The sequence below is a fragment of the Nesoenas mayeri genome (genome assembly GCF_963082525.1).
Source record: "Nesoenas mayeri genome assembly, chromosome: 20".
In the NCBI taxonomy this organism is placed as follows: Eukaryota; Metazoa; Chordata; class Aves; order Columbiformes; family Columbidae; genus Nesoenas; species Nesoenas mayeri.
Genome location: NC_137569.1, coordinates 7,792,967 through 7,819,228, shown reverse-complemented (window position 1 = coordinate 7,819,228; position 26,262 = coordinate 7,792,967). Strand labels below are relative to the sequence as shown.

Sequence of the window (26,262 nt, the reverse complement as noted above, 5' to 3'; positions counted from 1 at the left end):
TGTGCATGACAATAATTTCAAGAATAATTTCACTGTATTTCACTGTCTCAGTTCAGTCAAAAAATGATGTGTGGTCTGCAGTCAGTAAGGCAAGTTGGTTTATGTCCTTGTCAGACTCCCACACGGGACCAGAGTCCTCCCCTCCACATGCGACCACAAAGTGTGAAATCTCAGGCTGAAGGCTCATACGGAACAATTTCTCCTTCTAACGCAAGGTTGGGAAGGTGCCTTTTTTCCTGCACAAGCTGAAGATGCTGCCTGACCGTAGAGCAGGGAATAAAATAGACTTACTGAGAAGATTTCGAGTTTGCATGCAGAGCCACCAGGCTGCTCGCAAAGTATGGAAGAAGCGATAACGACCTGGCCCGCCAGTAATTGCTAGCAGAGGGCAGCAGCAGACTCTGAAGAAGCAGGCAAAGAAAACTTAAAAACACAACCTTCCTGACCTCGGGAGAAATTGCGTGCAGCTGTGGATGCCGTTTGCCTGCCTGTAGCGCTGCACCGAGACACAGTTCAGACCCGTGTAACCCCCCTGCACACCCAGGAGTTCCTCAGGCACAGCCAGGGTTACGTCCCAGCTCTGGGCACAAAGCAAATTACACTCGTCCTTAGACTGACCAGTGCATTACTGGCCTGGATTCAAGAGAGAATTTGTGCTCCGTAATTGGCCTCTTCTCTTTTAGGAAAGGCCTTGTGACCCAATCTAACATGCCATGAAATTAGTGTAGGCATTTACATTGATTTTAGTGGGCCCTGTGTGTTACACATTTGCCGGACTTCAGATGCACTCATAAGGATTATCAGCAAGAGGGGTGCTCTCCTGAGCAGCACCGGGGGATAAAATACGTCTGATCAGTTTTCTTTGATACTATTTTAAGGTAAACCAGTACATAAAAAAAACCTGAACACATCCATGGTATTCCCATTGGTCTTCAGACAGGGGATTTTTTCATTATTTAGAACAGTGTTCCATTCACATGGCTGCAATTAAAGTTCCAGCCAGTTTTTTGCTGCTCTGAGTAGTGCCTGTCAGAGGTTTAGAACTTGGTTGTTAAAAAGAAGAATAAAAAGAGTTCACATCATAAAAATGCGGCATGCAGGCTTCATCTGAGGCATTTGAGTTTTTCTATTACTGAAGCACTAAAGTGTTACTTCCTTAAAAGACATGACCTTAACTTGGCCATCTTTCCTATTTCAATATTCTTGCAGGCCCTTATCTCAAAACATAGATAAAGCCTTTTTTCCCCCATTTTTGTTCTCATAGCAACATTGACATGTTACTAGCACTTGAAAAACAGCTACTAGACATGCACATTAACTTGGTCATAACTTTTTAATATGCATATTTATATCACTGTAATAGTCTGTACTCTGAGCTGGCACAGTATTAACTACTGATTTATAAAGCGTGACATGCTCTGGAATTACTGTTAAGATCTACCGGTTCAGTGTTACCCATTTGTAAATCCTTTCAGCTGACCTGCACAATTAATCAGCAATCTGTGTTTAGGGAGTTCTGGCAGCACAGGTAATTGGGAATTTGGTTTTCCTCTTCTTTCTATAAAACTGTTGAAGTAGAGACCACTGAAATGAGTACATGGCACAAAGAGCCCATCCTTCATCCCTTTACCATTCATAATACAGTCACCTCAGCAAATTTGCCTGAAAAAAGCTCATCTGCTGATTCTAATAGCATATAAATAAAGACAGCGACATACAGTGCTTTGAATTTGGAGTGCAAGCTGTCAAAATGGGACTTCAGTTCTTGAGCCTCAAATATACTTCATCTGTAATTTGGTTCATTTTAGTCCCCAGCTTATTCAGCTGCAGTCTGAGAGGCACCGAAAGATGCACTGCAGCAAGTGTTTTGAGAGTGCATCTTCACATGTTAAATTGATGGTTCTGGTGTGTGTTGACTCGTCTGTGCCATAACTGTCTGGCAGGAGATTCCTGCAGTGGGAAGAGGGTCAGCTGGCAGCTCTGCTGGTACAGCTGATGCTTTCACCTGGCTTTTAACATGCCTGCTCACTTGGGCTCAGCTCCAAACTACCATTTCTCTTTCGCTTTGCTTGTATTATTTTAAGATAGACTGAATCGTACAGCTAAGCAAGTGTCCAAGGCCTCTTCAAAGAGTTTCGTGTTCGTTCTGTAAGTCAGGACTGTGCTGAAATGCTTTGCTCCAGAGGAATGGATGTGTATGTGTGTATCTGAAAACACAGTTTAAATTTGTGGTAAATGCGTTGGGAGCCCAAGGTTTTCTCTCTCTGTTCCCTCCAGGAACACAGCTGTGGATCTATAGTCAGGGTCTCAAAACCTAATGTTCTTGTTAAAACTTCAGGTAGTATTAATACACTTGTATGCCCACCTCATTCTGAAAGTGTCTTTCACTGCTGTCTTTTGGAACAGTCTCTTTCAAATCCTGTTTTTACGTTTCAGAAACAGATGCAGTCTGATCCGCACAAGCTGGACTTTGGCCTGAAACCTGAATTTCTGAGCAGGCCACCAGGCCCCAGCCTTTTTGGAGCCATCCACCACCCCCATGACCTGGCCCGGCCCTCGACTCTCTTCTCCACAGCCAGTGAGTACTGAGAAGTGAAATCTCCTACATGTGGCATGCTTATTATTCTAAAATGCTAATCCTTGCCCTGTCAAAAGGAAATTTCTTATATGCTTTGGCTTATGAACTCTCTGCAAGACATGCCAGGGGCTATTAGTCTACTTGCTAAATAGTTTTAAATTATTCTCTATGCTTTTACAAAAGCCCAAACTGCTGAAGTGCCATACAGGTAGTAAACAGAGGAACATTTCTTCACAAAATGGAGATGACAGGTTGGAAATATGCTGTATTTTACTTGATTTTTCCTTTTCCGTACTGAAACATTCTGCCCCCACCCCCCGGCTGCTTATACTCTAAGTGGGAACCTCTGTTCACACGAGCAGCTGCTGTTTGTGCAGGATCCTGACCCGAGAGCCCCTGCCCAGTGTACAGCATTCTCTGCTCACGTGAGCTGCCATTTAAGTAATGATAGTCAAGCCCAGAGCCCAGCGAGTCCCTTTTGGAGCTTTTGATGGGAATTCAGCCCTTGTGCTTTGTTTTGGCAGGTGGGGGTCATCCAGCCGGCACCCCTTTCGGCCCACCACCTCACCACAGCAACTTCCTCAACCCCGCTGCTCACTTAGGTACGTGCTTTCTGCAATCACTCGCGGTGAATACAACTCAGAAGTGTAACACATGGTGACCATTCAGACTACTAAAGGTTGCCCACATGGAGAGTCTTTGAGCATCCTACTTACTTAACCTTTACAAATTGCACATTTTAGCCATTACCCAAGTAGAAGTTCTAAATACACATAAAAAGAGAACCATTCAAGTTACCAAATGTTATTTCCCTTCTAACTCACTGACGTTGCACTAAGGCAGTGTGCTGCCTATGGGAGCAGCAGAGATCAAGACTCTGAATTGGCATTGTATTTTGCATGGGGAAAGATTTGGGAGGGTGACCAAATGGATACAGCAGATTCACAATGCCCATTTATCATTCTGCACTCAGCTGTCTATAGAAAACGCTGGGTTTGGTCTTCCTTTTCTCTGTGCTTGTATTTATCAAGTGTTTCGTCAAAACATCATTAGGCTCTTCCAAAGTAAACTTGAGAGGAAAATTTGCCTCATACAAGTTACTTATAGTCTGTATGCATTAGCTACTGGAAGAAATTATTCCAGTATTTTTTACTCCATGCTATTTTTTCGTATCATATCAACCATAACTATAAAGAGCATTACACAATGTTGAGGTCAGCATGATGTATAATAGGACATTTTATTTATATCCTGGCCGTGGCCTAGGAGACATAGCCTGAAGGTGTCTGGAGCACATTTGCCAGAGTTAATAATAGTCTTGCTAGCCTGGGACATTTCCTGAGAAAGACCATGGAATTGAATTGGAAGGGAATAAAAGGAAATAAAAATGGAGATGTTTGCAGGTTTTAAATAAAGTAGCTACTAATGCAGAAGTACAGGCCCCAGTACCATGTATATTTTAACATCTTGTTTTACTTTCAAAAGGAAGTTTTTCTAGTAAGATGATCCCATCCATTCTGTCATTGGAAAAAAAAAGATGTGTTTTTTTTTCTGTCCCACCTCCTTGCAATCACTGCTGTGTTGTGGGAGGATGATGACTGAGCACTGCTGGGCACAGACTGAGCTTTCGTGCAGATGTAATGCAGTTGGATAGCGCACTGATGTTTTATCATCGTGACTGACAAGCCAGGGAGCTTCAGCGGTTTCTGTTGGTTTTGCAGAGCCTTTCAATCGACCGGCTTCCTTCAGCGGTCTCACCGCCGTGGGTAGCAATGCCTTTGGGGGACTCGGGAACCCGACAGTCAGTGAGTAGCCTCTTTGTTTATGAATTCTTGTTTGCTGTGTAATTCAGGATATTAAGTGCTGGTGACTATTTGCTGTCTTTTTTACCGGTTGCATAGGCCACATATCACTAAGAGATGGGAATTTGAAAAGTGCCGTTTTTCACCTAAATAAAATTGAGTTTTAGTCATCAGTAAATTATTTTCTATTCGTTAATAGCTTGGGTTCAACATAGTGCTAAATGTCACCATTACATTGTTCAGTTAAAAAAAGAAAACCCCGAGAATATAGGACCTGTGAGTCTAAGGAGTTTGTGAAATTTCTCCTGGTTTTGTTGCATGTTCAAAACCAGTAATGTGTGCAGCATCCCTAGCTGTGGATGGGAACATTGTTTTCTTTTCCCACCAGAGATCCAGGACACGTGCCTGGAAGAGATCACTAACCTGCATTTATTTGTCCAGGATCATCAACATTTCTCTAGATTTGGCCAGTCACAAAAGATCATCCTTTAGAAAACCACCCTCTTTTGCCATACTTCAAATCTGCCATGATTTCAGTTATTTTACTTTGGTTCAGGACCAAATGCAAGAAGTTGAATTTATTTATAGTCCATATAATGGTCATTTCCTGATGTCTCCAAAATATTTGGAATAAGGATCATTGTCAATTTTATCTTACTACTTCATCCCGTGTCAATTTTATCCACAGCATTTCCCTTTCCAATTAAAACAGCTATCAGATGCCTGCCCATTTTTAGGAATGAGACCCTCTAATGAATCTCTGTTAATTTCCTTTCCTTTTCCAGCTCCCAATAATATGTATTCATTTTAACTCTGAGTGCTGTAAAAGTTTTTTTGGTAAGTACCTTCACTAGAGCATACCTTTTTCTTAAACCTTTTTGTTTTCCACTTCACCATTTCAGCACCCAACTCAGTGTTCGGCCACAAGGATGGCCCCAGTATGCAGAGCTTTAGCAACCCTCACGAGCCCTGGAACCGACTGCACCGAACTCCTCCTTCGTTCCCGACCCCTCCGCCCTGGCTGAAGCCAGGAGAGCTGGAGCGCAGTTCATCTGCTGCAGCTCATGACAGAGATAGAGATGTAGATAAACGAGACTCATCTGTTAGTAAAGATGACAAAGAAAGGTACGAAAGAACACTTCCAAGAATTGTCTAGTTCAAAGCTTGGGGCTCTGTTCCGCTTTTAACCCTTCCCAGCCTGGCACATTGTTAAACCAGAGCTTCAGCAGAGGGACGCCTGGAGAGCTGACGCTATTGCTGCCCGCGACGTGAGGCTGTTTCTGTCTCGGGTGTTTCCTGCTGCACCTGTTTCTCTTCTCACTTGCACCACGCTTCATCAGAAGGAGCTTTGCTGGAGCAGAGGTCAGGCAGTGTCAAGTGAGAAGAGAATCAGACCCACACACTCTGTTACCTCGTGGTTTTCATAGGTCTTCTGAAGACTTTATGTGTAGATAGGTGCCTGACGGGATGAAAATAAGGATTGTAAAGTCCATCAGACACATATCTGCACCTTTGAATACTTAAATAAGTTCATAAACCAGACCATGTCTGCAAAACAAATAACCCTACCTCCCTCCTCAGAAATGGACTGACTAGAGGGACCACTGATAAAGTTGTAAAATTATGAATGCACCAGATATGTCATGTTCCAATACCACAGTAATTTTCAGTGCATGCAGCTCATTGAATCAACCTTAATTCCTTTCAAAAAAACCACACACACATGCACTGCTGTTACACACCTTCAAGCACAGTTGTTATTCAGTGTTTTACCTGGACTTGCACGCTGACATGTCCAGGCTGGGAAGGGTTAAGGAAAAGTAAAACCTGGTCATATATATATTTTTTTTTTGTCAGGACTGTTCCCATTATACAGTTAACTCAGTAACAATTCCTCTTAGCATTTAAGTACCAAATTATAAGAATTTGCCATTCAGCAAGTGTCATGCCTTCCTTGAAAAATGTAGAGAGGCTGATTTCAGCTTTTTCAGTTGTGGCTTAATGGCTTTCCTGTTAAGTTTGCACATTACTTTACTACATAATGGCTATTTGTTTCTAATTTTTTAACATAAAAGAGTATTTAGGAGATGTGCTTTTCTGACTTCTCTGTCACTAACCCAAATATATGCATTAGTAGCCTTTTCTAAAAGAAGTTATGCTAATGCGTTAGATATTCTAAAAATACATTGAAGAGCTTTTCTATGTTATTGTGAAATGTGAAGAGCAAGACAAACTACAGATCTTTTCACCTACATTTTCCATTTGGAATATTTTCTGTTTGGTAGCATAGCTTCATTATTTTCATGTCTGGTGTTAATGCTTCAAAATAAATTGCCGTTACAAATTGGGGATTATGTCCTGCAAAATGCTTAAGCATGTGAGTAGCTTTACTGGCTTGAATGGCAAAGCATTTTAGTTACTAATGATATGAGTAGTCTTTAGAATTATGTGATTATTTCAGTTGCTGTTTTGTTGTTTTCTTATGAAGTGTTTCTGCTGAAGAAAATCCCTTTCAGATACACATTCCTTGCAAGCTGCTTTGGCATTGCCTGAACTCCATATCATAGCTCAGAATGTATTTATTTGCAATAATTTGAGAGCTTAAACGTAAGCCTCATTCATACTTCATACTTCTGCTCAATTATGGCTACCGGTTTAGTCCAAGAACAGTTTCGCTGATCTGGTGTCGCTGTGCATCCATCTGTGTGGTGTTGAAGAGCTCTACTTTGCAGCATGTTCACACTGTTGCCTATATGAGAAGATGCTGAGAATCCCGTCCTGGAGACGTGCTCCCTGTGTAGATAACGTCCGGAGTAGTTTGGGAGCCTCTCATACCTATTCTTCTATCTGCAGTGGCACCCAGGGGCTGAGGATGTAGCCCTGCTTTCTAGTTGAGCTCCCGATGTCTCTTACCCCTTTTAAGCTGATTTGTCCAAACAGGAAGAACTGGGAATCACACCCAGAGGTACAGTTTCATCTGAAAATCATCCCGTCATCGAGGTTCTAATTTTATCAGCCCCCAAATGGGCCATGTAGCCAAAAGCATTCATCCAAATTTCTTCTGTTATCAGGGGAAGGGCACCTCAGAGGTACCTCTTAGCTGGGCTCTTCCCCATCGAAGATCAGCGTTCAAGTGGGGTGCAGTGTATCCCTGGTCGCTGCTCTTGGATCAGCTGTCCAGCCAGTGAACCGCAGCGCCCGCCCAGCTAGACTGAGATTAGCTGAATCCCCTCCAGATGGCTTAGATAACACAAATCTACCACCTGTGCCCCTTTCCTAGGTGCGAAGCTGGCTGGGGAGCTACACTGCGATGTCCTGATATGATTTTTGTCCACTGCCAGACAATAATTCTCTAATCTTTCGTGCTACTTAAATAGGTTCGAAAAACGGAATCAATGCCTTTCGAGAATTCCTGGCATTGGCAGAAAGAGAGGCATTGCCCTCTCCATGCTCTGCTTGCTCTACTGTAGACATGGGGAAGGGCTGGTAATCTGAAGAGCAACTTACTCCAAAGAGATAATGTTTTCAGAGCTGGACTGAATGATCACGTAGGGCAGACTGAAGAAGTCAACACGTAATCTATGGCCACCTCTATTAAAACACTTACTAAAGAGTGCCTGCCTGTTCAGAGAGGTGGATTCTCTTCATCAGTACTGGTGTCTTGAGAGTATTTTGTTTTCAATTTTAGGAAGTAAATTGAATTGTGCAAAATAAATTGAAAATCGAGAAGATTGAAAAAAATCGAGATAAGAAATTAGTAACATACATAGGTCTAGACATTTTTTTAAAAGTCAGTTGAACAAAATTTCATCCATTTTGCCAAATGTATTCTTAATAGAAATAGCAGGTAAAATACTATTAGCCATGTAATCTGGATTTAACTGACTCACTTCTTTTCATGAAATTAGTTCTGTTTGTTTTTTTCAAACAATTAGGCCATTGTCTTAGAAATATGTGTACTAGAGCTAGATCCCCTTGGGAGCCTTCTGTGGACTAGAGTGTTTGAAATCTCAATCAGATCATTCACAAAGCAGCTTCGGGGATCTTCTTCTCCTGCGTCGAGATAATAGAACAGGCCTAGTTTACAGACAGGATGTTCTTTGGGTGTGCAAAAGGAACAGTGCATTTAACAGTGCATGTTACTAGCTTTCTGCAAAGCAGACGAGTATAATGCCAGACACCCTAGATGCTTTATTTTATTTTGCAGACTTTCTCATGTCTTCATTTTTACACTTCTCTTTTTTCTAGGGAGAGCATTGAGAAAAGACACTCCAGCCATCCTTCACCAGCACCTATCCATGCAGTAAACTCCCTCGGACATAATCGCAGCTCAAATGAGCAGATCAGGAGCCATCTGAATCCCGAGGTTCGAGAAAAAGAGAAACCCAAAGAACGAGAGAGGGATCACTCCGAATCCCGGAAGGAAATAAATGTTGAAGAGCACAAGGTGAAGGACAACTATATTTCGGAGAAAGAAGGGCTGAGCCATGAAAGCCGAGTGGTGGAAGAGTCTAAGCAAATGTCCAGGGTTCCTTCACCCTATGCTAGGCCTCCCATTGTGGAGAGCACCAGGCCTAACAGTACTTCAAATCGGGAAGCGGAGAGGAAGAATGAGCCGGCGTATGATAATCCGAAGAAAAGCAATGAAGTCAAAGTGAAGGAGGAGCGAAAGGAAGACCATGATGTTCAACCTGAGGGACCTCAGACTCATAGGTCATCTGATCAGCCACCACCGATATCTACATCTAACGTCCATCCAAGTCCTTTAGTGTCTATGCCCATGACTGTAGGTGTAACTGGTATACATCACATGAACAGCATCAGCGGCCTGGATAGGACTCGCATGATGACCCCTTTCATGGGAATTAGCCCAATTCCTGGTGGAGAACGTTTCCCTTATCCTTCTTTCCACTGGGATCCAATGAGAGATCCCTTAAGAGATCCTTACAGAGAGCTAGATATTCATCGGAGAGACCCCCTGGGCAGAGACTTTTTGCTAAGAAATGACCCACTTCATCGTCTTTCTACGCCTAGATTATACGAAGCAGACAGGTCATTCAGGGATCGGGAACCTCACGACTACAATCACCACCACCACCACCACCACCCGCTCTCTGTTGACCCTCGACGTGAGCATGAGAGGGGCAACCACTTGGATGACAGGGAGCGGTTGCACATGCTCCGAGAGGACTATGAACACGCACGCCTGCACTCGGTTCACCCGGCCGCCTTGGATGGGCACCTCCCTCACCCAAGCCTCATCACGCCGGGACTCCCTAGCATGCACTACCCCCGAGTCAGCCCCCCAACGGGGCACCAAAATGGCATCCTCAATAAAACTCCCCCCACAGCAGCTCTCAGTGCCCCTCCACCTCTTATTTCGACTCTGGGACCTCGGCCCGGGTCCCCCAGAAGGACTACTCCTCTGTCGACAGAGATGAGAGAGAGGCCTCCTTCTCACACCCTCAAGGACATTGAAGCTCGATAAGCAGAGTGAGAGCAAATAAAAGCAGAGAAAGAGGGACAGAACGTTGTAAATGAACATAATATAAAGATCTTCTTACTAGTCATTGATACAGACTGGGGATGAGACCCACTGTACAATATGTATAGACCTGAGTGCAAAGATTTTGAAATGGTTTTTTTGTATATTATATGTTGAAATTTTCCAGATCTTTTACCCAAGTCCATATGTTCCTCGTGTCTCCTATTTTATTTCTAGGTTAAAAATTTCAAAATTTGAACTGAAGAACAAGACACTAATCTGAATGATTTGACTAGAAACAAACCACCGCCGATGTCAACCATACAAAGCTCTTTCAGACCAGGAGTAAAGACAATTGTAGATATTTATGTAAAAAGATTGCTTCATGGGTTAATGGTTCATATATGCAAAAAGGGTAAGATGAAAGCTTTACTTTGTACAAATGTAAATAGATAAAATTAAGTAACATAATACATTAATACTTCTTAAACTGTGCTATTTGCAAACTTAATATTGATCAACACAGTCTGCTTATGCTGTGTTACATATATTGTTATAGACAGCTAAACCCCTTCAACTATGCAATGAATTTTAAGGCTTTTCACAAAAGCCTTTATAACTCAAAGGAGCCTTTTCAACACACAACATAATTAAAGTCATATTTTCCCTGAACAAGCTCATCTATAATAGAAGCCTATTTCTCTTGCTTGTTTTGATGAAGAAACAGCCCGTTAGAAGTGCAGTTTTCTGTCTGAACCCCTGCATCAAGATGCTGATTTTACTGTAGCTCGTGTACTAGGACGCGCCAGGGTTAGCGATCTGTAATCACTGATAATGTAGTCATAACAGATTGGTTTTAGTCACATTAATCTGGGTTAAACAGAGTCATAATCAAATGCTGGATATTTTCCAGAACTTTCGTCACGTAAACATGTCAGATTTATTTTTGGAAGAACATCTGCTTATAGCCATTCATGTCTGGTTTGTTTTTTATTGCCAGTGTATCATTTTTCTCTGTACACACAGGGGTTTTTTTTTGTTAACTGATTTTTAGCTACATTGAAACAAATCCTCCAAGAAAGATAAATGATGGACATGGCTGCATTGTGGATCAGTAGTTGAATTAATGAACTCGGATGCAGATTTCATAATGCCATTTCTTGTATTTCAGTTGGTAATAAAGTCTGTGAATAGTTAACAGGTCAGCCTTGTTGTTCCCTCATCACAGAAGACATGAAATAACATGAAGAACATGGTCCTTTTTAAAAATATGCATCAATCTTCTGAAATCTGTCTTTTCGTAACACACTTTTTTATAACGTGTTAAGTTTCTTGTCTAAATATTTGGAGAGAATATGACTTTATCAGAGAGAATTCACTATCTTGTCTACTGGACTGTAAAATATATGTATGAAATAAAATTAGTTCCATTGGTCTTCTAGTGTATTAAAGTGCTATCGGAAGTTGTTATCCTGTTTTGGCAAAAAAAAAAAAAGAAAAAGAAAAAAAAAGAAGAAAAAAATGAACTACAGACAGTTGTTTCTAATGCTCAGAGATCTATTTTAGTAGTCAACTGAAGGTTTAGTTGTGAGCTTCAGATTTTGTGAACTCCAGATGTTGTGCAGTGGTTTTTTTTTTTAAGAACAAAAGGAAAAATACAACCCCCCCCCCAACCCTGAAGAATATGTACACTGGAACCGTAGTGGTAGCTTTCAGTATTGTAAAGAGATTGTTATATACGAACCTTTTTGCTGTTTATCCTGTATGTAATAAAGTCCTTTCTAGATCCTATGTGAAAAGAAAAGTGAAGCGGCTCTCAATCTTCAGCATGTTTCCTCATCAGCGAAGACTTGTGTAATGTAAATTGTGCCATGTTATTAAAAAATGTGAACTAAACTGCTAGGTGCTTCTTTGTGTGGAGTACCCCATCATTGCTATGGGGAAGAAATACTTTTTCCCAAGAGTGGTTTTTTGCTCAGAAGAAACAGCTGTTAAAAATTGTAAAGGAAATGGCAAGCTTTTATAAGCCATCTTACTGAAGTTATCACAGCGATCAGGAGACAAGAAACAAAAAGGAGACCAGATCCTTGGCTTGTCCAGATTCTTTTAAATGTAGTAACACCCTCCTTATGTTAGCTTTTAGTTAACTGACCGCTAGTCCCCTGCTTACATACGTGGCTGCATGCAAGCCCTTTTGTACAGTTCCACACAATCTGATGGCATATTACAAGTTTTCATCAGCTTTTTTAGGTTGGTTTTGTTCTTTACAAGCTTGCGGCAAAGACTGCAAAACCTTCATCCAAGTGACTTTGGCAGAAGTTACTTGCTCAAGAAAGCAAACTTCAGTGTCACAAGGCTTAGGAAATCTCCTCCTTCAATAATTGCCAATTGTTTTGGTAAGCAATTATTAATAAATGTATGCAGCCATAGATTCAAGTTTGCTTTTGTTTCTCTCTTCAGCCCTGTAGCACTTCTCTCTGTATTCTGCTCTTACTCCCATGTAACTCTGATTGAAGTGAAACTTCCCTGAATTTCAACCATGTAACTAAGAGAAAAGAATAGGTCAGTGTCCTTTTTAAAATCCAGTTCTGTGTAAACTGTGCAGAATGTCCAATAGTAGAATAATGTTCAAAAAGAGCTTTTTTTCTTTTTTTTTTTTTTTCCTGCAAAGAACTCAGTCTTTTGGATACACATCATTAAAAAAAACCTTCCAGGTTTCTGAAGGAAACCAGTTATAGATGCTGTAGAAGGATGAAAAGTATTGGAGCAAGCCAGACGGAGCATGAGGGGCCCTGTCAGAGAGGGTCTAATGAGAGCATCATCTTCCAGGCTCATCTCCAGGCACCGTCACAGGAGTCCTCACCGCTTTGTCAGTGTTTTCGGGGGGAAGAAACATGGTATCATTGCACGGACTCTGATCCTCATCCTCCCCAGTGCTGAGCATGCTCCTCCTGATGGTCCTTAATTCCCAATTAAGCCAATGAACCCTCACTCCCAAAATCCCAGAGAGCTCTGAGGCATTTCACTCATGTGAAGTCAATATAATTGAAGAGGCTATACACCGTTGTAGAACTGAGTGTCAGGTCTCCTGAGAGTGGGGATGTTCAGAGGAATATGCCTGAAAGGTACAGTAAGAGATTAAACAAGATTTTTAATGCTTCTAAACTGTTTCAGATGCATTCATGGCTTTTCAGAAGTTTGATATAACGACATTATCTTGCAGGTGTAGACAATCTTTTTAGTGGGTTTTCCATTCAAGACATTGGTCTTAAATCTTCTGGTTTTGAATCACTAGTATTTCAGAAATGAAGTTTGTTTAAAGACCATGCCAAATGCCAGCTGTAGGAATAAAGTGAATCAGAAGGGTAGTATTCCATAGGGTGTGAGGGATTTGGATCCTAGAAAACCTGTTTAAAACACACAGGACCTTTGCTTTATGCTCTAAAGATCCCACCTTCCCATGCTAATTAGTTTGCTACTTAGCAGCTTCCTGTCACCTGTTGAGGTGCCAACTAAAGCAGTGTATAGGGAGTGATTCTTTGAAAGCAGTCAAAACATTTGTTCCCTGATACAATTTTTATTTTGCCTGCTCTTCATCCCTTCTTTTTTAACCTTCTAAATTATGTTTGTCTTTCGTTACTAAATACTTACTTCTAACCTGGTTTACTGCTATTCCTACCTTACTGATACTCTCTTGCCATTTAGCCAGTCGTGCTCTCTTTCATGGCTTAGCTAAATCTATAACAGGCAGCAAGAAACACTGCAGACAATTTTTTTTCCAAGAGCTGTAGGCAGTGTGTATTTTTGTTTCTTTTTTACCATTCCATGTATAGGAGCTCATGAAAATTTGTAGTGCTTGCCACACTGGAAGACAGGCAAATAGAGACTGGGGAGGCTTTTACTGAAAGTATTTTCATTTGCTGTGGCTGTGCCTTGTTAAGTAAATATTTATCTTGGTTCTTGATAATATGAACTCTTAACTACAGCTTCGCACATGCAGGTGACCGCTGCTGAAAGCCACCTGGGACACGGGAACAAGGTAACAGACCGTTGGTTATACTCCGTTCACAGACTGGGTACATGGCTTACTGCTTTTGTTTCTGGCAAGAAAGGGCAAGCTGTGGTTCCAACAGTGACCAAAGACTCAGATTATACAGGTTATATACAGATTATACAGACTGTCCCATGATGACTCAGTTAAGTATCATCTGGCTAAACTAACTTGCTGCTTTGGACTCCAGCTGCAGTCTTTGGGGGCAAGAGGTATATTCATCCATGGCTTCAGAAGGTGATTCAGAGCAAGATTCCAACTTAATGTGGTCTGAATTGCCTTTGGAAGGTGACTCTTCCTTAACTCCAGGTGGAGACCAGCTTTTAATTTAGCTGGTTCAGAGAAGTACAGGCAAATAAGTGGTGGAACTACCTCCTTGTTGATTTGTAAAGTCTTGTCAGATCTTCTTTCCTTTGTGCTGTACAATCATAGCTATTCTTTATATGAAGCATCTTTGGGACACCGTGTGTCCCTCACTATGTGATTGCACTGTGCTTGGTGCCCTGACTGGGGCAAGGGAGCATTTCTCAGTGCTGCTAGCATACAAAAACCTTTGGTAGTACTAGATACCAGACTGAAAACTGAAGGCCTTAGTGAATTAACCACGGTAACCGCTGTAAAATACTCCATATTTTTGCTAGCCAACAAGAAACAAGGCTGCAGGTGAGGGCAGACTGTTCTCCCTGTGTCCTGTCTCCAGCTGGAGGGGCTTGGGCTGCTTCTGGCCATGGGCAAGGTGGAAGGTCGCATATGGCAACACCTCCAAGTGCTTCTGGTGGAGCTGGCAGCTTACAGCGTGGTCCCTTTCTGCCAGCTGTGTTTGGGGCAGGGGGGATGGGGGGCCTTCTTTTTGTGCAGGCATCTTCAACTAAAATCATTTTAGCACAAAGATGTTTCTGGGTCATGAAGATTATCCCCCTCCTCATTTGTGCACTGTTTGTCTACATAAACACACACATTCATGCACATCAAAATGTACATACAAAGAGCGGAATATGAACTGATGATGGCACCCTACAATCCCATGTGTACTTTTTGCTGTTTTCTGCTGAGGCCTTTCCTGTAGATTGCGGTCATTGTATTTGATGTTTTCAATGCTAGTCTGGTAATACAGACTTCTCTAGACTGTTATCCCCATTTTATAAGTGGGAAAAGTACAGCTGGGAACACAAAACTCAGAGTCACCAGTGTAATACAGCCACCTACTGCCTCAGTCATCCCAGAAGTCACCCAGGGGAACTATATCATTGCCTTAATCACCATGAGAATGATAAAAACCTGAATGGGGTAAATTGCAGAATCAGTGGTAGGAAGAGATGAGGAATTTCTGTGTTGCAGATTTGTCTTTAGAAAGCATTTTTAACCCTAACAACTTCCTGGGGTCCTATATTTGCTAGCATTATCTCCATGAAAGAATGGATTTACTTAGTTCGAGTACCTCAAGTATTGACACAAGTTGATAAGGCCTGTGGTCATTCTAGTTATTGAGGGCAGATATGCTGTATTTTACCACATAGTGCAACTCGTTTAATCATCACCATTGCTGAGTACTGAAACAGAGTGTAGCATTTTTCTTAGTTGGATTTATTATATGTTTCTCTACTGAAAAACTTGTACTTAGCCCTAGGAACTCAGCCATCCACCCCCAACACAATCATCTTTGTTTCAAGACAAGAAAATAATTAAGTGAGAACTTAATCAATTGATTAGAGACTTTACCTATTGAATATACATTACTGTATGTGGATGAAATGCATCTTCTGCTTTGCATCTTCAAAGCTCCTAACTAGTTCCAGTTCAATCAGTGGTGGTTTCTGAAGAGCCTCAGTGTATTTGGAGCAACAACAACCACCCCCCCCCACACACACACAGAGAAAAAAGCCAAACCTCTAAAACAAGCACCAGCTACTTGCCCTACAAAAGGAAAGTTTTGTCTCCATTCATACTAGAATGGCCAAGTGCAGCTGGATTTATTTTAGCCTGTTAGAAAAGGCTGTTGTTCTTCAGAGATACCACAAGAGGGTAGTTAAAGAGAGGCTGAAATATGTGTAGGCTGACAGGATGGCTCTGCTGTTTCGTGCAAGGTGAATGTAGCTGTAAATTATTTTTATGAGCATCTGATCTGTGAGGAGCTGTTCTGTTCCCCTGCATAAATGACAGAAATCTCAACGGTGCTGTGGCAGGCAGTGATCAGGTTGACTAAGGAGTGACCTTGCTTTATCACATTTAATAAGAGTGACTAGAAGTGGTCTGTACCCAGAGCATTCAGCTAGATAAAGGCAATCATATTTTGGTGAGTTACCATTAAACTGAATGGTGCTACAGTCCAGCAACAAAGCACATTGCTTATGTTAAGGGAATAAAAGATGCTTCTCTATAGCAAATAGTATGTATGATATGATTTAGTGTATGTCAACTCCTCAAAGCCTCTGCCTTTAGTGAGGACATTAGTCCATTTTTTCCCATTTCCAGGCTTTCGAAAGGACTAGCCAAGGACTAACGAGAAGAATTGCTTCATGATGAGGAAAAAAATAATGCCAAATTTTCTAAGCCACATTAAGCCCCTGCAAACTGATTTGTCCCCAAGGGCACAGCCTGGTCAAGGACACAGTGCCCCTGGAAAGGGTGGCAGCCCTGCACGCACCCTGCTCCCATGGCCTCTGTGGTGTGAGCCGCGGCGCTGCTGCTCTGACTGGGGACAACTGCACTCTGCCCTTGCGAGAGCAGCTGACGTGAGTGGGCGTGACCGCGGCGAGGGCGATCACACCCCCGCCCCTCGTCTTGAAAAAGCCTCCAGGACGCTGCTCGCCAGGTGCTGGAAGGGGCAGTCGGCTTGTGACACGGGTGAGCAGCACCCACGCTGTGCTGCAGCAGCGGGTGTGGTAACTCGTGCACTAGGGTGTAGAGGTTGTCACTTTTGCTAGTTAGACCCTCTCACCTACTGCCACTGTCTCATACTGTTGCCAACCATGGCCTTGACCAGAAAGAGAGCTTGTCTCAAGAAGATTGTAGCAACTCAGACAGACTGTCTGCCCCGAACCGTGGCTGTTCAGGTTTCTGGCTGCAGGGAGTGCCAGAGCCTGCTGCTGCCAGGTGACGATGGCAGCATCCCACCTGTGTGAGCTGTGAGCAGGTGCAAGATCTGCTCTACATGGTTGCAGAGCTTAAGGAGGAGGTTGAGACACTGAGGACCATCAGGGAGTGTGAAAAGGAAATCGACTGGTGGAGTAACTCACAGATGCTCCAGGGGGATACCCCCCCCAAAAGGTGATGGACCCCTGCCCTGTTGGGCAGAAGGGGAAGACCTGAGACAGCCCTTGCCCTGCCCTGCCCTGTTGGGCAGAGGTAGGGGACAGAAAAGATGATGTGATGAGGGCTGGAAGCAGGTTCCAGTTCAACGCCGTGGGCAGTCCCCCTCCCTACCTGCTTTGCTTCCTCAGGTGCCCCTCCGTAATAGGTTTGAGGCCCTGGATCTTGAAGAAGAAAGGTAAGGATGTGGTGCAAGGCCCACCTACGAGGTCACATAGAAAGAGGCAGTTGACCCCACGCCTCAAGACCGCCTCAGATGAGAAAGAAGGGTAATTGTAGTAGGCAATTCCCTTCTGGGAGGGACAGAGGGCCCAATCTGTGGAGCTGACCCTCATCATAGGGAAGTGTGCAGTCTACCTGGAGCCTGGATCAGGGACATAACCAGAATGCTCCCCAACCTGGTGCACCCAACGGACTACTACCCACTGCTGATCTTCGAGACGGATGGGGAAGAAGCTGCATCCCGCAGTCTGATGGGAATGAAGAAAGATTTCAAGGCCTTGGGACGGATGGTAAAAGAGTCTGGGGCTCAAGCAATTTTTCTCTTCCCTCCTTCCAGTTTTAGGTGATGATATGGGATGGAATAGAAAAATTCAGTCCCCCATTCTTTGGTAACGGCTGGTTTTACAAGACAGCAGTCCAAACAGCGATACATGGGAAAGGTTTATCTCGTGGGGGGCAAAAGGATGCTGGAACGGGAATTAGCAGGGCTCATTTGGAGAGCTTTAAACTAGACTCGAAGGGGGATGGGGTGGTAGCTGGGCTTGCATCAGTGGGGCATCACTCTAGAGTTGATGAAGGCTGGGAGGTCTCCCATAGCCCTGAGGTGAAAGCGGTGTGCTCAGCTCGCTCTCTGAAATGCCTGTACACCAATGCATGCAGCATGGGGAATAAGCAGGAGGAGTTAGAAACCTGTGTTAGGGCAGGAGATTATGACCTGGTGGCAATTACGGAGACATGGCGGGACAGCACACATGACTGGAATGTGGTCATGGATGGCTATGTCCTTTTCAGGAAAGACAGGCCAGCCAGGCGTGGTGGTGGAGTTGCTCTTTATGTGAGAGAGCAACTACAATGTACTGAGTATTGTCCAGGCATGGATGAGGAGCGAGTTGAGAGTCTATGGGTGAAAGTTAAGGGGCAGGCTGGCAAGGGTGATACTGTTATGGGTGTCTACTATAGGCCACCCAATCAGGGTGAGGAAGTTGATGAGGCCTCTACAGACAGCTGAGAGCAGCCTCACAGTCACAGGCCCTGGTTGTGCTGGGGGATTTTAACTTCCCTGGTGTTTGTGGGAAGGACTACTCGGCCGGCCAGCCACAGTCTAGGAGGTTCCTCCAGTGCCTTGATGATAACTTGCATCTGGGCAGGAACAAGCCCAGGTTCCAGTATAAGTTGGGGAATGACCTATTAGAGAGCAGCGTAGGGGAAAGGGGCCTGGGGGTCCTGGTGGACAGCAGGATGACCATGAGCCAGCACTGGGCCCTTGTGGCCAGGAAGGCCAATCGTACCTGGGGTGGATTAGAAGGGGGTGGTCAGTAGGTCAGAGGTTCTCTTGCCCCTCTGCTCTGCCCTGGTGAGACCACATCTGGAATATTGTGTCCAGCTGTGGCCCCTCAGTTCCAGCAGGACAGGGAACTGCTGGAGAGAGTCCAGCGCAGGGCAACAAAGATGATGGAGGGAGTGGAGCATCTCCCGTGTGAGGAAAGGCTGAGGGAGCTGGGGCTCTGGAGCCTGAAGAAGAGGAGACTGAGGGGTGACCTCATTAATGTTTACAGATATATAAAGGGTGAGTGTCACAAGGATGGAGCCAGGCTCTTCTCGGTGACAGCCACTGATAGGACAAGGGGTAATGGGTTCAAACTGGAACACAGGAGGTTCCACTTAAATTTGAGAAGAAACTACTTCTCAGTGCAGGTATCAGAACACTGGAACAGGCTGCCCAGGGAGGTTGTGGCGTCTCCTACTCTGGAGACATTAAAAAAAACCTGCCTGGACACCTTCCTGTGTAACCTCATCTGGGTGTTCCTGCTCCAGCAGGGGGACTGGACTAGATGATCTTTTGAGGTCCCTTCCAATCCCTGACGTTCTGTGTGATTCTGTGATTCTGCTGTGAACAGGGTGGACCTACCTCCTCAAGGCCAAAATCCAGGTGCCCAGCTCTGCTCATCTGAAGTCACACAGGCGGTTTCCATGAGGCCAAACAGCAAGGTGGGGCAGCAGCAGCAGGGTTGAGGAGATGGTGCCTTGTACCTGCATGATGGGTGGAGGGGCAGGAGCAGCTCACCCATGGCCGGCTGTGCTGCCCCACGCTGGGCTCCCTCACCCACCTTGCGGTGCTATCGTTGTGGTGCTTTGTTGTCTGTGGAGTCATGCTATGATAGTCATTATGGTTTTAAGGGAACTCATTTTCCACTTAACTGTATTATTGTGGTTTACAGAGCATCTGGATCTTTACAGCAGTAAATACATGACTGAATCCTACAGCAATATACTAATCTATTTCTTTGAAGCATCTGTTTAGGAAAACACGGGGTGGGCAGGTGTGTCTGTGCCTGTGGTTCCCGGCCCAGCTCACTGCTCCCCAGGCATCTGTTCTGGCCACACCACAATGCACCGGCACAGTCCAGAAATCCATCCAGCTGCTGACATAATTGCAGACACAGGTTGATCGTCTTTAGCATGAGTTCATGCCACCTGAAGTTGGCATCCTTTAATGAGAAAATGAGAGATTCCAGTCAGATCCAGGTGAGAGCCCCTGCGCTGGTGCTGAGGCAGCGCGGCCTGTGAGGCGTTGGAGTCCCGGGGAATGACATCGCCCTGCTCTGCCCACTCCTTCCACGCCAGAAAGACCCGTCTGAACTCACCACCTGCTGTTGTGGTTCTAGTTTTGTTCCTTTTTCCTCAGTTTGAGCCTTTCCATTCGCGCAGGCACGGCCGGCAGTCGAGCTGCAGAGGGCAGTGCAGGACAAAGAAACCCCAGCCAAGATGGCGGCTCTGCGGGCTCTGAGGGGAGACAACAGCCCAGCCTGGGAGAGCGGCGGCTGCGGCCCTAAACACTGACTTTCTCGGGGAACTTTTTAAAAATTCTTTAATTATTTTTTGTTAGTGGTGTTTTGTTTTGTTGTTGGGTTTTTTTTTTTTAACCCTCGAGTAGATCCTGACCGCCGGGAGCTCCTGTGCCCACTGAGCAGGGGAGTAGTGGTGCCCCTCAGGTGTTCGTGTCTCTTGGTCTCCACAATTCCCAGAAGCCCCCGCTTCTGATTTTAGACTTGTAAGGTGTTTGCACAAAAAAAAAAAAGCTTAGGTTGGGAGTTATTTTGATAAAGGCATCTTGAGGAACTTCTTGAGGAATGCGGCAAGTAGAGCCGGGGCGGGGCGGAAATGCACCAGCTGTAAGTTTGTGTGTCACCTGCAGAGATGGAAAAATGGAGTAGGAGAAGGAGCAGGTAGAATAGACTAGGCTTGCACAATTATTTATTTACTCGTCATTTAAAGAGTCAGTAAACGCCTTTCTTTTTCTGCCGCCACCTCTGGATGTTGTCCCTTGTGTTTGGGGCAGTCGAAGGACAGGATGCTCCGCCAGGACCCATCCAGATGATCCCTGCTCCCCCTGCTCTGCGGTGAGCTGAGAGGGATGAGGATGATAAAACCACCGTCTTTGCTCTGCAAAATCAAGGTGCGTGCCAGTCTCGAGGCAGGGGAGGTGGGTGCACCAGGGTAGGACTTGTGGGAGAGGAAAAATAATAAATTAATAAATGGCACCATCACTCCACAGCTCGCGAGATATGTGACAGCAGCAGGGTGGGAGTCACCCCAGGAGGGAGCTGATGTTTGGTCCGCTTGTCCTCGCCTTCATCCCAGGGCAGGTCTGCAGCATCTCAACTGTTTGCAAACCAGCTCTCCCCCATGCTGGTGGCTTTAGGTCTGGGCTCAAGGGACCAGGGACTTGCCAAATCCACCCCCATGCCCCCAGCCCTTTCCATCTGGGCAGGGCTGGTGCACTGCAGAACACCCATAACACACCCCCAGCACCCCGGGGTGCCCGACTTCAGCCACAGATTTTATTGTTTAGTAACGAGCTCACCACACCAGCAAGCCAGGACAGGGGTGGATGGTACATGAATACATTATCTATAGTAGTTACACAGACAGATTTGTACAGCTTTTGTACAGAGGAAGAAATAAAATGAATCAAATAACAAAATAGACATTAGCAGTCAAACTTTTTTTTGTCTTTTTTTTTTTATATCATACTAACAAAATCTGATAGCCAAAAATTGACTAAGCTACAAAATTGTAATACATACTGTACGGTTAAAAGGTTATCATCCATTTATACATCTAGTATCGCTTTTATTCTGGTAACTTACATGAGGCCTATAGGATCTTAGTGTATTAATAATTCCCTACGAGATAGTGTTGAGCTGCTAAAGCTGCCGAACAACAGAGTACTGGAATTTTTGTTAAGACTTTTACAGTGTCATTCGCATTGTTTGTTTTAAATGAAACCCTCATGCATCTCTGGTGCAAGCCAGAGGAATCGCTGGTGGCTGGGGGGGAAGCAGGAGCTGTGAAGCCTTGGGCAGCTCGGTACCCAGCGTGGTGCTGCCCCTCGCTCCAGTGCTCTGGATGCTGTAGGAGATAAAGCTGAAATCACCAAGACAGGTTCTTTTCCCTTTGGTCTAGAGGGTTGGAGAAGAAACCACTAAACACACAATAGTTTCCATTTCAAAGACCCTTTTTTGCCAGGTAATGACTCAGCCTGCAGCAGAAAAGCATTGCTAAGGGTGGGGTGAGGCAGCTGGCGCTGAGGGATGGTCCCACATCCAGGTGCTGGGGGCTGCAGCAGGATGCTGAGCACATCGAGGTCACCTCCTGCTGCCCACCCTCCAAGCTCCAGCCCCAGCTCTGGGTGCAAAACCAGCACAGCACACAGGAGCCAGGAGAGGGGCTGGGGAGAACACACAGCCCCTCGTACCCACTGTCGGGAATCAAGACAAGAGCAAGGCTGAAGCCAAAGGGGAGTGAAGGCACAAACAGGAACCAGTCCCTGACCGACAGCAGGAGATGGGGGCACCACTGCTCCAACACCATTGCAAATCCCCCCCAAAGAACCAAGCCAGTAAGACCAAATATTGTGAAATACTTTATACACCACCACAAAGGCAAAAATAGCACTTAAACTTACAAATAAATAGAGGGGCTGGGGAATCTCTTCTTATCCTTTCCAAGTTTGTCCCTAATTTGGTCTCCTACAACCTCTGAAGGGCAGCCAGTGCCAATTTTGGAGACAGAAGTCATGACTGGTGCCCAAACTCCCTCCTGGCCACTTTAGACGGGGTTGAGCTGAAACCCAGATGACATGTGTGATAACACGTTCTGTCAACACAATAGTCAGTCCTGTCTGTGGAGCAGCTCCCATAGACCTGCACCCAAGGGTGGTGGGGACACAGGGGACCTGGCTTCACCCCACTGCAACACAAAGACCACACAGCCTCTGCAGAAAGCCAAGAAGTACCATCAGCTCCTGGCTCCTCCTTAGGGACCAGCACAGTGATTTACAGCCAGAGAAGACCATCAGCACTGACTTCTCACCTGCTCTGACCCATCTGCTGTTTGGCATTGTCACCTGAGCTGACTGGGAAGAGCCACAGGTCTGAGCCGCTCATGGGGGACAGTCCCTGGGAGGAGATGGGTCAGAATCCCACTCCAGCCTGAACCAGTGCCACCCTGACGACTCCAGATCTGTTTAACGGAGCCAAACATGTGGTCCCTGTAACAACTCCTGGGGGATCCCACTTCACACAGAGCCAAAGGTTCATCAAGGGAGGTGGAAAATTCAGGTAACCTTTCCTCTGTAGATGAAGGCAGCTGGTCACAAGTCACTAGTAAACCTATCAGGGAAAATAAGTTGCAAACCAAAACAGGCTCTCTCTCACCTGCAGGTGCCCAGGAAGCCCTGGGCTCAGAGACAGGTCCACTTATGCCAACAAGAGCTGCGGCAGGGACTTGAGAGACCAGCCAGCCCACAGGAGCCCTTTGGGAAACACCAGCCCTAAATTCTTCAAAACAGCAGCTTCCAGCTGCTTGACAGCTTCACCGTCAAAGGCTGTACACGCCCTTTGGGATTTTCCTAAATCACTTGAATACACTAACCAGAAGGATTTTGGAGACCACCCCTATGATTCTTTGGGAAAGTCTCAGTGCTAGGTAGAGATGTGGCAATCTTCCTGGTGATTAGTAAGAGCTGATTAAAGACATCTGCAAGGCAGGATGGGCCCCCACTCAAATTATTTTCTAGCCAGTTAGATCCCAAGCTCTGCCTGCCCCTGCTGCCAGCCAGACTTAAGCTGCGTTTTCTGACCTGCTTTAATCTCCTTAAGTCACTTTTTGTCTAATCCTCCTTTTGAATGGAGAGGCTACCAATCCTGGGTCCAGTGAGCAGGGTCCCAGGATGGTATCATAGTCCAGATTCAGCAACATCCTCCTCAGGGCACAACTGCAGTCACAGAGCCTGAGCCTTTCCCAGGCTGCTTCTGGCTGCCCATTTTTCAAGGAAATAAGAACCTGGCAACCCAGTAAGAAAAAGCAGCACAACTTCATAGGAAATGAGGGCAAAAAGCAAAGCAGCTGACACGCTGTGAGGTTCATCTGCCTGTGGTCTGGGCTCAGATCTTCTCTCAGTGGTCTCCTCTATTTTGTTGTCTTCCACAGATGCCCTATCATTACACAAGAGCTTCTGAAGCCTGGAGGAGCTGGGCACTAACTAGGGGAAGTCTGGTAAAAAATACTGCTGTGATTCTTGCCTGTAGTGCTGCACAGTGAATTTGAGCTGGACTATTTGAGCTGGACTTTCTCACACTTCTAAGAACATGTTGTCCCCTTCCTCCGCCCTAATGTCCCTTGGGAGCTGTGGTGCAAAGAGTAAAGCCTTCAGAAGGAACAAGACCCTTGCCCGGGCCTGCACTGCTGTTTACAGACACAAAAGCTGTGTGGGCTTCAGTTTTGGATTCTTTCTGCCCCAAATGCTCAGGTCACACACAGGTTTCTGTACCCATCAAATACAGACAGCCACCACTGCATGAGTACTCACAGCAGCACCATAGCCTCCTCTGTTCCTGGTAGTGGTGGAGGGGCCGATGTCAGCCTTGCAGAATGGGCAAGCAATCCCCAACTAGCTGTTAAATTGAACAGGCAAGGAGGGAACCATCTCCTCAAGGCATCTGTCCCACAACGATGCAACCAGCGTGGAGCCCTCAGGCCAGCAATGCTGAGATTCATCTGTCTGTGGAGTCCTGTGCTCAAAAAAAGACCAAATAAAACTCACACGAGTTCGGGGGAGCAGGCTGGGCAGCCTGGCTGTGGCCCAGGGCAGCACCAGCCCTGCTCAGTGACCTCTTTGCAGGAAGAAAGGACAACCTGAGCAAGCTGTGCCTGTCCTCAAACTCAGAGCCACCACAGCTCCTTCCCCAAACAGCAGTGGGTGAGAAACAAAATAAATATCCCCCTGAAACCAGATTATCTCTCATGACATGCTATGATACAAGTACTAAGTGCAGCCTCCATGCTCTAAAACAGCGATGTCTTCCACAAGGCAAGGGACACACATCCCCACACCTCGTCTTACTCAGCGTATGCTTGCCAGCGCAAACAGTCAGCCCAGCCGGTTTCACATGCTTGTGCAGGTCTCCAAGACACCAGGGTGGGTGGAAGGGAAGGGACAGACCATGTGGGAAGTGTGAAGCCTCTGGGCATGTGCTCTGGAGTTCAACACCATAAGCAAATCCCTTTGCAGCTCCCGTGGGGCTGCGGGGACTCAGTGACACATCGGGCACTGTTCGGGGCAGCTGTCATCCAGACCACGTTGGCTGGTGGGACAAGAGCAGCTGGAGCAATACAAATTCCACGGTCAAAACCAATACAGGGAAGAAAACCAAACCCAGAGAGATCTTTCTGCTCCCTCCTGGAACAATGGCTGTCTTGGAAAACTGGACTCCAGGATTGTCCTGATTACATCAGTTAGTATATTATAAACATTGTCCTGCTTTAAAGTGAAAATACTGTGTCCAGTCTTTTGCAGGTGCTGAAGCCAGATGGGGTATCGTTTTTCTGACTGTGCACAGGAGCTGATACTGGCGTGAAATGATCCTCTTCACCTCTTCTCTATCAGAGCTTCTCCTGGAAGAAGAGAGATCTTGTTAGGCAAACTGAGGCCAAGCACAGAGGTCTTTTTACAGAAGAAGAAACTGAGGCACAGATTGGCAAGGACATGAGCCTGAGGCTACAGGTCTTGTCCTACATCATGAACACCAGGGGACACCGGGACAGCATGTCCCCTGAATGTCATCCATGTAAAAGGGACTGCAAGGACCCGAGACCAAGCAGGTTCCTCCTGGTGCTGCCAGGAGCAGAGTCACACAGGCATGGACCCAGGAGACTGAGGGAAACTCCCTCTCAACTGCTCCCTTCCAGAGCAAGTGCCCATCATATCCCCTTGCACATCTCACCAGCATCTTCTTCATGGCTTCAGATGTTTTTACTGGTAAGATGATATTCCCACCATGCTTTGGGAACCAGAGTTATGCACAGCCCCTTGCTTTCACTGTGGGAATGACAGAGTCAGGCTTTGCTGGCCAAACTGCCTCCATCCAAGAGCTGCCCCAGCACAGGCAAGAAACCACATAAAGCAACAACCGTTTTACACAACATTCTGCTTTTAACTTACCTCTTGCTTGTGGGATTTATCCTGTTGGTGAATCCCGTTAGCAGATCCAGAGTTTCCAACAGACTGCAACAGAGAAGGGACAGTCCTTACTCAAGAGAGACACAGAACCTAGTGCTTTTGCCTACGAGTACTGACATCTGGTAAAACTGCCATCTCCTTCCTTAGCAACCCAGCATGCAGTGCCCACTCCTCACAAGGAAAAGAGAATGCAAAAATTCCACCCCACTTATGACAAGAAGCTTCCTGCCCTCTGCACCCTGGCCCAGTCCCCACTTGCTGGATCACATCCTTCTCAACTACAAAACATCC

At 45.4% G+C, this 26,262-nt stretch overlaps 2 protein-coding genes across 3 annotated transcripts in view; one reads left to right on the top strand and one right to left on the bottom strand.

The window, feature by feature from the left end:
* The window catches only part of AUTS2 (activator of transcription and developmental regulator AUTS2), a gene marked incomplete at both ends in the record, with an annotated part of 710,546 nt that extends 700,678 nt beyond the window's left edge, over nucleotides 1-9,868 (top strand). For both annotated transcript variants that reach the window (XM_080357101.1, XM_080357100.1), the window contains 5 exons: nucleotides 2,437-2,578; nucleotides 3,103-3,180; nucleotides 4,300-4,383; nucleotides 5,283-5,505; nucleotides 8,629-9,868. In XM_080357101.1, the coding sequence (XP_080213227.1) occupies nucleotides 2,437-2,578; nucleotides 3,103-3,180; nucleotides 4,300-4,383; nucleotides 5,283-5,505; nucleotides 8,629-9,868 (1,767 nt within the window). The remainder of the gene's footprint in view (nucleotides 1-2,436; nucleotides 2,579-3,102; nucleotides 3,181-4,299; nucleotides 4,384-5,282; nucleotides 5,506-8,628) is intronic.
* A 15,526-nt stretch (nucleotides 9,869-25,394) lies between these two features.
* The window catches only part of CLIP2 (CAP-Gly domain containing linker protein 2), a gene marked incomplete at both ends in the record, with an annotated part of 46,417 nt that continues 45,549 nt past the window's right edge, over nucleotides 25,395-26,262 (bottom strand). The window contains 2 exons of the mRNA XM_080356858.1: nucleotides 25,395-25,406; nucleotides 25,954-26,016. Coding sequence (XP_080212984.1) covers nucleotides 25,395-25,406; nucleotides 25,954-26,016 — 75 coding nt within the window. The remainder of the gene's footprint in view (nucleotides 25,407-25,953; nucleotides 26,017-26,262) is intronic.